Source organism: Arachis ipaensis, chromosome B03, assembly GCF_000816755.2.
Source record: "Arachis ipaensis cultivar K30076 chromosome B03, Araip1.1, whole genome shotgun sequence".
Lineage (NCBI taxonomy): Eukaryota > Viridiplantae > Streptophyta > Magnoliopsida > Fabales > Fabaceae > Arachis > Arachis ipaensis.
The window spans coordinates 109,974,857-109,984,427 of record NC_029787.2 but is presented as its reverse complement, the minus strand read 5'-3'; the positions used below and the strand labels follow the sequence as shown (position 1 = coordinate 109,984,427).

The following is a 9,571-nucleotide window of genomic DNA, read 5'->3' as shown; positions in this document are numbered from 1 at the left end:
GATATTAGTAGAATTAGAGTGGAGAGATTCTAAAAATATGATTGAGTTTTAAAAAAAAAATTTTAACCTATAAATAAAACTAGAATAAAATTCAAATTTTACTTTCCCCTACTGTACGGATTTTTTATTTTAATAAATAAAATAAATATAATATTTATCAAAATAAATAATTTTATGAGTATTTACTTATTTAAATTCTCTTGCTAGATATGGTACGTTAGCGTGATACGTGTATATCTTGTTTACAATGTAAATAAGATATACACATCATTGTAAACGAGATAATAAAAGACAAATATTCAACATCTATAAAAGGATGTGTAACCTTTAGTATTCTTCAAACACATTTCATATCCTTTCTCCATCTTCTTTTTCTCTCAAAAACAAAGTTGAATGGCCAGTAACAATTCATTCATAGTTGTGCTTTTTTATCTCAATTGTCGTAATAGTAATGGCGACAACGGGGTGACATTTGAGTGTCAGGATCCGATATTGTTTCGCACTCAGCCTGTGGAGACGTTGTCGGATTTGAAGAGTTTGATATTGAGCAAGTTCGGTGGGACACAAGAGAGGAAAATCGGAAGGGTGGCGTATAGGTTGCTGGCAACCATGAAAAATGGAGTCTTCCGATTTCGACTATTTCAACTTCATGGGGACGAGCATGTGCGACTGATGTTCGACATTCATGGGAGGATCATGTGTGAACAGGTAATGGAGCTGTCCGCCGAGGTGGGTCACGGTGGTAGTGGGGTTCCGTACACGAAACCTATGTGCAGGACGACTGACCTCTCGCACCACCGCCCATTCATGTCGCAATTCCGGAGCATGAGGCAGAGGAGGGTAAGGAGGAATCGGATGAGGATTACGTGGCGAATAGTGAGTCTTCCGATGGTGGCGATGAGGATGAATTTGTGCTGGAGACACCTGCAGGGGCTGTGCCGCACCATGTGCTGCCTCGCTCCACCTTACCCGATCCCGGCGCTATCGGCTGTGCCAAGTCACTATCACAGTCTAGATCTGGACGCCATGCATGAGAGGATCCCGGTTTCTGACACATGTGGAGTGGATTACAACCTAGACAGCGGTGTGGAGTTTCGGGTCGGACACAGGTTCAAAAGTCGAGAGGCGGTGCTTCAAGGTGTGAAGAACTACAGTATTCGCAGGAGTGCTGAGTACCGGGTGATCGAGTCCGACCGGTTAAAGTACCATGTGCAGTGCCGTCAAACCGACGGTGGGTGTCAATGGAGCCTCCGTGTGGCCCTTCTTCAGAATCTCGGATACTGGTAAGTTCAAGTTTAATTGTGAATTTGAGTAGTTTTGTATGATATGTTATTTTGGTTATAGATGTTGTGTAAGAATAAATTTTTTGTTGTGATTAGGGAGGTTCGGAGGTTCGGTGGACCACACAGCTGTCTGGCACCGACCATGTCTCAAGACCATCGTCAGTTAGATAGCAGTCTCATCTGCAGAGTCATATTGCCCTTGATTCAGTCCAACCCGTCTGTCAGTATCCCAATCTTGCAAGGTGCGATCCAAGCAAGCTATCACTTCAAACCCTCATACAGAAAAGTGTGGATGGCAAAGAAGAAGGCAATTGTACGGATCTACAGTGATTGGGAAGAGTCCTACAACAAGGTGCTGAAATTGCTTCAGGCACTGCAGAGCTGTATCCCCGGCACCATATGTGACCTACGCATCAAACCGTACTACGAAGGACACCTCATGGTGCACGACTGCTGCATGTTCGAAAAAGTATTTTGGGCTTTCCCGTCATGTGTCGAGGCCTTCAAGCATTGCAAGCTATTTGTCTCTGTAGACAGCACGCATCTGTATGGCAAGTACGGTGGAGTGTTGCTTATAGCGGTAGCGCAAGACGGGAACAGCAATATACTGCCAATTGCTTTTGCCATTGTTGAGTCTGAGAGCACCGAGTCATGGTCGTTCTTTCTTACTAATTTGAGGTGCCACGTCACCCCACAAGATGGCTTACTGGTTATATCTGAAAGATCTCAGGACATCAACAACGGAGTGCAGCCAGCGATATCTGTGACGCCCCGCTGAGCCGCCAAAGAAAGGGACTGATACGTCCAGGCCAGCACAGCCGAGCCCTAGGAAAACGATCTGCACTCGTCAAAGTCCCGGAGCAACGGTAGCCAACGAACATGCACCAGATTGTTGGACTTGTCGGTCATCAGATACCTTCCGATTAGTAACATGATATAACACTTGGCGTATTGTCGGAAGGTCTCGGGATCGTCTGTCTGAGGCATCTGGCGGACACGATCCCATAGCCACATGAGCTTCAGCGTGAAGGACTCCTTCCTCTGCTCCGCCTGCTGTGCTGCCACGGGAGGCCTGGCACCGAGTAGCTGCTCCACCAACGCCCATGTCTCCGTATGGTACCACCTACCAAAGTCATGGAGGCACCCCCGACGGGGTTATCGTGTGCGCGTAGGCCTAGGTGGTACGCCACGTCCTGCAGGGTGATAATGACCTCACCCCATGGGAGATGAAACGTGTGCGTCTCTGGACACTATCTCTCCACCAATACCGAAATCAGGAAATTGTCAAAAGTAAAATCTCTGAGGGGCACGGTCGCCGAATCTAGCCTCAGCCAGATACGGGACGATGGCGTCCGGTGGAGGTAAAGTATGGCTCATTTGCCGGGGCAGTAGGAGGCGAGGCCTCTGAAGAATGAAAAACAAAAATATTTTAGCCTTAAGAATACAATATTTCAACTTTCTAGCCTACACATGTCTCTACATTACATATTCAATAATAGGCAAATCCTAACTACAGCGTTATAAAAACTAACAACATAGCACAGGAATAACAGAGTTCCAAACTAATAATAATTATGTCATACCAACCTAACACAAGCGGATAGAGTTCTAAATTAAGCCTACAGACCTAACTCCTAAGTCATATACCAAACCAACGTTCTAGATCTTCATGACTACCCTAACAATGGCAACATCATTAAATTTAACAACCATAACGAAACCAACCTCGAAGTCAGCCGCCCCGGCATAATGTGTCGTCTCGTTCAGCCTGTTGATGTCCCCGTCATTCCTCGCTTGACGCGCCATCACCGCTACGGTCAAAGGTATAGTCAGAAATAGTTAAAAGAGGGGAGAAATTAAAGATGTTGACAAAGTCAAACTAGGGCCGAAACTAAGCTGTAAACGACCTATATATAGATGCGTACGGGCCATATTTCGTTTATAGTGTAAACGAGATGACAATGCGTATATCTCATAAGGAAATTTAAATCAGTTAATTAATAATACTTCTTTTAGAATAATGTTCTAATTTTTATATTGGTTTAAATAAATTTTTAAGTTTTTCTTTATAAATATTCGTTTTTAATTTTTGCTCTGTAAAATTTAAAAGTAACCTATTTCGATTTATAAAATACTATGCATATCAAAAAATAGCTATCGAGTAAATGGTCAAATTCATCGTTAGAATATCATTCAATTTTTAAATTGGTCTCAATAGATTTTTTAATCAAATTTGTCCTTCAAAAATTTTAAGTTAGTCACATTAGTTCTTCCGTCACTTTTATTGTTGACGACGACAAAATTTGCTATCGTAAGTTAAATGACACTACATTGACCACAATATACATCTAGCAATTTTAATTGACAACTAATATAATAAGTTCATAAAATTAAATGAAATCAATTTCAAATTGAGGAATTTTAATACCTCAAAGCTCCCTTCAATTTGGAATTCATTTGATATAATTTCATAAACTTATTGTTTTAGCATTCGATTAGGATGGTCAAATGTGTGTTGTGGTCAATGTGGTGTTATTTAATGTGGTACATCAATAAACTTTGATGTCGTCGAGAGTAACGGAAGAATTAACGTGACTAACTTAAAATTTTTGAAGAACAAATTTAATTTAAAAAAATATTTCAAAAATCAATTTAAAAAATAAATAATCTTCTAGAGATAAATTTAACTATTTACTCAATAATTATAATGTATTTATATTTAAATATATATAATTTTTAACTTATTTTTAATATATATTTCATATTTTAATAATATTATATACTTTCATTGATTTAGTGACTGAATTTTAGGACATACATGCATGCTACATGGTTGATTAATTTATTCATATTAACTTTTACACTTACCTTATCAAATGTTCTCCTCGAGTTGAGCCATTTGTGAGCTGAAATCGTTACAGATTTTCCTGAAACGAGAATGGGCTCCGGGATGCTTAGCAAGTCCATCCCAATCCCGTGGGTGATAAAGCCATCAACGACTTTTGAAACAAAACAAAATGAATTAACATTAATTTACTGGCTCCGAAGACTAAGACCACAAATGAAAATTGCGCTCATGTATAGCTAGCTCCTCATAAAAAATTACAATTTATTATTCGTTTGAATTAACTAATCATGGAACCAGCGGAAGAGAACACATGTTTTGAGTTTCAAGGTTTGACTTATTCACCGAGCAGATCAGATTCTAGTCGTACACAGAAAAGAAAACTAGCGGAAAGAAGATTCGGACTCCGAGAGAGAACGATATCAGAGTTCAGAGAAAGAAGCCATGCGGAAGAACATGTGTCCTGTTCAACCGCCTGCACCATCGACACGTGGATGCGGTGCCAGTGGCGGTTCTCACACCTTCAACTTTTCGGTGGCCTTAATAATAGCAACGGTAATGGAAGCATTTTGGTGCTGTGTTCTTGTTTCCGCTCCTCCCATTCTCGCCCTTCCTCACACAACCATGGTATGATACCTTTCTCACTCTTTCACACTCTCATACCGTTTCTTTTTGTTGAATTCAATTCTGTTTTCCTGTGTATACTTGCATTATTCCGTTGCTGACAAACCCCAGTTCTTTCCTTTTCCCCCGTACTAGTCCCATGCTTTCAAGTTTCAAACTCTTAGAATGTATGTAGAACATGTCAGTAAGAAAAGAAATACTAAGCTATGCCTTCTTGTATGGTTGTATTCCCTGACCGATGTAACGACAGGCGAAAACCTTAAAAAGATTGTGCAAAATGTTCTGTGATAAAGTTCAGGTTAGTTCTTTATTGCTTGACAATATGTGCAGCTATGGTGCTTGTCCATTTCATCTCTGCTCTGCCAAGATTGAATAGAACTCACCAAACACTCATTATGAATGTAAACCACCACCATCTTTAATTTGTGAATTTTGTAACTTTCTTCAGTTACAAAACTTTACTGTAATCAGTAATCACCTACCCTTAACACGAGAAAATAAAAGTAACCTTCAAAGTTTTTGGTGGCCAAGATTAAGGTTTTAACTTTTAACCGTTATAAGCATTCTTTTAGAAGTCGTTAATATTTATGTAGATGTCTCTTTTTGTTTTGGGTAATCAATCAGGGAAGTAAGAATCAATCACATCATTCAGAGACAAGTAGTAAACTCTCATGCCTAAGGCATTCCCTTGGTTTGCTTGATGCCAACTTCTTCATTGACAAGCAGGTATAGTTTCGTTTGACTTGGGAGTTTGATGTTACTTCAAAGGTTGGTGGTGGTTAATTCTGTTCCTTTTAGGTTGAGGAGATTGATAAGGCTGCGAAAGAGTTCAATGTTCCAATTATAGTAGCGGATCGGAAACTTGTGGCTTCTGAAAATGGGGGGTTGCATTACCCTTCTCCTTTAATTTTCAATGCTGATTGGGAATATCAACCATTACATTCTGAAAGCAAAAAGTTCGAATGTCCTTCCATCTCTAAGATACAGAGACCTGAATCTGAAGAAGATATTGCCTTTATGAGTGTAAGTGTTCCTTTGCTTAGGGACCACTAATTTTACCGATTATATATGAGATAAACATTACTACATGTTACTATTTCATGAATGCATTTTCTTTCCCCATGTTTCAAATCAGGTTCTTGAATTAGGTGCACTCATCAAAACTAAACAAATAACTTCTCAGGAGCTTACACAAATATTCTTGCGGAGATTGAGAAAGTAGTACTGGAATTCTAGCAACTGTTGTAATTATGTTGTATGTTGTGTTGTGTTGTGTTGTGTCAGGAGAATTCCAATAGCGTTGAAACTTATGTCTTCCTTCTTATCTTTGTTGCCTGGAATGCACACCAGGTACAATCCTGTTCTTGAGGCTGTGATCACTTTTACCGAAGAATTGGCACACAAGCAAGCGAAAGAAGCTGATGAATTGCTCAGCCAAGGAGTGTATCTGGGTACTAGTCATCAATTGTCATTTATATATGAGCTAATAGACTTCAAGTATTAGAAAGATCGATATGAACCAATGCATCATTGAGGAGACCTTACCATTCATATGAAGTTCTTTAACATGATATTTACCATTTCAGCAAAATCATTTGTAGTTCTTTAGGTTTGGCTGTCACGCTGTAATAGGCATGAGCTTCATTTTGTTTAAGCGTAGTTGTTGCAGCATATAAGTATTAAAATAGCACTTTGATACTTTATACTTTTTTTTGAGAAGTTGTTTAAGCACTGGAGTATTGAGAGATTTGTATTTTTCATATCTGAAATTGTTGAAGGGCCCCTTCATGGAATTCCATATGGATTGAAGGACATCATAGCAGTTCCTGAATACAAAACAACATGGGGTTCAAAATCATTCAAAAATCAAGTTATTGATATGGAAGCATGGGTCTATAAGAGGTAATGTCCATGGCAAAGTGTAAATCTACACTTGAATACCTACAACTCCGTAACTAGTTAACAGTACTTTTTCAGCACAGGTTGAAGTCTGCTGGGGCTGTTCTTGTTGCAAAGCTTGTTTCTGGATCATTAGCATATGATGATATCTGGTTTGGTGGCAGAACCAGGAACCCATGGAATATAGAGGAATTTTCCACAGGGTCATCTGCTGGTCCTGCAGCTAGCACCTCTGCAGGTACTGTTCCACCATGGTCCATGAATGACTGCTTTATTGTTAGTTTATTTCTTCCTTTGTGCAAGTTCTTTTCATTATAAGGTTTGTGCTATTAATTACAGTTCTCATAATGTGCTTAAGATTTCATTTTGGTTCCATTTGTTCTATTTTTCATGTCAATTATCAGTAATGTTGATGTCTTGAGACTTTGTTCATTGCATTACAGGTCTGGTTCCTTTTGCAATTGGATCAGAAACGGCAGGATCCATAACCTACCCCGCAGCTCGCTGTGGAATAACAGCACTACGCCCAACTTTTGGTACAGTAGGTCGAACTGGTGTGATGAGTATATCAGAAAGCTTGGTAAAACCCAAATTCTACGCTGTCCTTTTTGTGGTAGGATGCTATACATGCTGTAAACTAATATGTAATCTTTTCACTAGGATAAACTAGGCCCTTTCTGTAGATCTGCAGATGATTGTGCCATTGTATTGGACATTATTCGGGGAAGAGACCCTCATGATCACTCCTCAAAAGTTAGCTCCCTTGATGATCCATTCCATGTTGACATTACAAAGTTGACAGTTGGATATCTTGATGATGCTGAAATGGAGGTTTGTCGTTCAAGTAACTTTGTGGGCTTAATTGCCTGAAAAACATTTGCAGCTTTTGATTGTTGCTAGGATCATTCATTAAACTTACTCCTTTTTTTTTTCTGGTGACAAATATATAGGTTGTCCATGTTCTTGAGTCAAAGGGTGTCAAGATGGTCCCTTTCAAACTGAATTACACAGTTGATTCTGCTCAAGGCATCTTAAATTTCACAATGGATGTTGACATGCTGGCTCACTTTGATGAGTGGCAACGCTCAGGCCAGGATAATGTGTATGAAGCTCAAGAGCAGTGGCCGACTGAACTGCGCCGCGCTTGCGTAATTCCAGCTGTGGACTACATGCAGGTATTCTTATTTGGTTCCCTTGAATTTAACCAGAGATGCGCATATTTACTTACCTCAAGATAGAATAAAAACGGTAAACCTAGTGAAATACAAGATGAATGACTGAATTTCTTAAGCATTTTGATATAGTATTAATTATTTATCATGTTACTGAATGTGACAGAAAAATCAGGTTAATATGTGTTACACCATATCAAGCAATTCATATCATCCACATTATTTTTAGCTAAAATGTGCTGCCCATTTGGATTTTTCAATTATTGTATTCAGGCACAAAGAGCAAGGGGAAGGCTAATCAAGGAAATAAGAGAGTCATTAACCGTGGATGCTTTCATTGGCAATGCAACTGACTGGGAGAAAGTTTGTGTAGGAAATCTTGTTGGTTTCCCAGTCATAGTAGTACCAACAGGATTTACTAATATCTCCAAGCCACCACCTGGCGGCACCAAAAGAAGAACCACAGTTACCACTGGCATTTATGCTCCCCCTAACCGTGATCATATTGTAAGCCAATGATTCTAATCACTGTTTTAGCAACTTCTATGTTCTCTCTATCTCTTTGTATAATATATATATTTATGAATTTTGTTAATTAGTGTGCATTGAATTCCTTAACTAGTGTTGTAACCTGTAAGTGCACTTGTTTGCAGGCTTTGGCATTGGCAATGGCTTACCAATCAGTGACTAATCACCACAAACAGCGGCCACCTATGAATGATCTTGGCCCAGATGAAAAGATTTCTGATCCACCCACTGTTATCTACCCTGCCAGGGTTTTTGGCAGCCCTTGAGCATCTGATTCCACTAACTTGAGCACTTACCAATGCTACTGATTATAGAAAGGGGCAATACTTATTTGAGCACTTAGCAATGCTACTTATATGGATGTAATCATTTTACAGACACTTGTAAAAAGAAAGCCACTAGATCCATGCCCTCGAGCCTTGAGGAAAATATATATACTTTTTTTTTTGCTAATGACCAACAGCTGTTTTCGTTCCTATTACTCACGTTTGTCGTTGTTCGTGCGCGTTGTGATTTTAATGATGGTGGATCTTCCACCAAGTAAGAATTCTCAATTGGGGATTATTGGATACTGAAATTTTCAGAAATTCTTGCACGAAAAATTTTACTTTACATGTTCGTATGTAATTAATATTGTCAACCTGAAATTAATGAGGGGAACAACTTGGCATTGAATCTTTCACCGCCAAATTTATTCATACCTAATTTGTTTTAGGAACTATTTTAAGCATTAATATTTTATTTATTTCTAATAAAAATCGTATGTAAAAAATAGTGAATTTTTTTTATTTGATTTGTTATTTTTAGTGAATTTTTTACTAAAAATAAATTATTTTATCATTCATGAGTTTTAGAAGGGATGAAATTAAAAAAAAATTAGTCTTAGTTTATATATTTTAGTACTCTATGAGTACTCACTCTTTGATTTGCTATTTAATCTCATTTTAATAATAAATACAAATAAAAAATTATTACATGCATATTTATATTTTTTATTTTATTCATCAAAATTATGATGCTATCATGATTTGCTATTTAGTCTCATTTTAATAATAAATACAAATAAAAAATTATTACATGCATATTTATATTTTTTATTTTATTCATCAAAATTATGATGCTATCACTATTATTTATCCAATCTATCAACTATAAAATACAAATAGTTTTTATTTTTTGTCATAAGACAACAAAGTTGCACAAATAAAAAAAAATTCATT

At 38.1% G+C, this 9,571-nt stretch overlaps 1 protein-coding gene across 2 annotated transcripts; it reads left to right on the top strand.

The window, feature by feature from the left end:
- On the top strand, positions 4,338–8,832 carry LOC107630889 (glutamyl-tRNA(Gln) amidotransferase subunit A). Of its 2 annotated transcripts, XM_021119253.1 has the most exons (13): positions 4,338–4,755; positions 5,003–5,050; positions 5,377–5,478; positions 5,551–5,775; positions 5,888–5,970; positions 6,103–6,203; positions 6,531–6,654; positions 6,735–6,889; positions 7,095–7,231; positions 7,312–7,482; positions 7,602–7,826; positions 8,097–8,330; positions 8,477–8,832. In XM_021119253.1, exons 1-13 carry the CDS (start codon positions 4,573–4,575, stop codon positions 8,615–8,617), a joined length of 1,929 nt encoding a protein of 642 aa, XP_020974912.1. In that variant the 5' UTR covers positions 4,338–4,572; the 3' UTR covers positions 8,618–8,832. The 2 variants fall into 2 exon arrangements, with proteins under 2 accessions (XP_020974912.1, XP_016189655.1); XM_016334169.2 differs by lacking the exon at positions 5,003–5,050 and having other exon boundaries at positions 4,340–4,755.

Excerpts from the sequence above, each read along its gene's own strand:
- LOC107630889 (XM_021119253.1), top strand. The coding sequence starts at position 4,573 with ATGCGGAAGAACATGTGTCCTGTTCAACCGCCTGCACCATCGACACGT. Across the intron at positions 5,479-5,550 it reads ACTTCTTCATTGACAAGCAG|GTTGAGGAGATTGATAAGGC; the intron begins GTATAGTTTCGT and ends TGTTCCTTTTAG. Across the intron at positions 5,971-6,102 it reads TTCTTGCGGAGATTGAGAAA|GTACAATCCTGTTCTTGAGG; the intron begins GTAGTACTGGAA and ends AATGCACACCAG.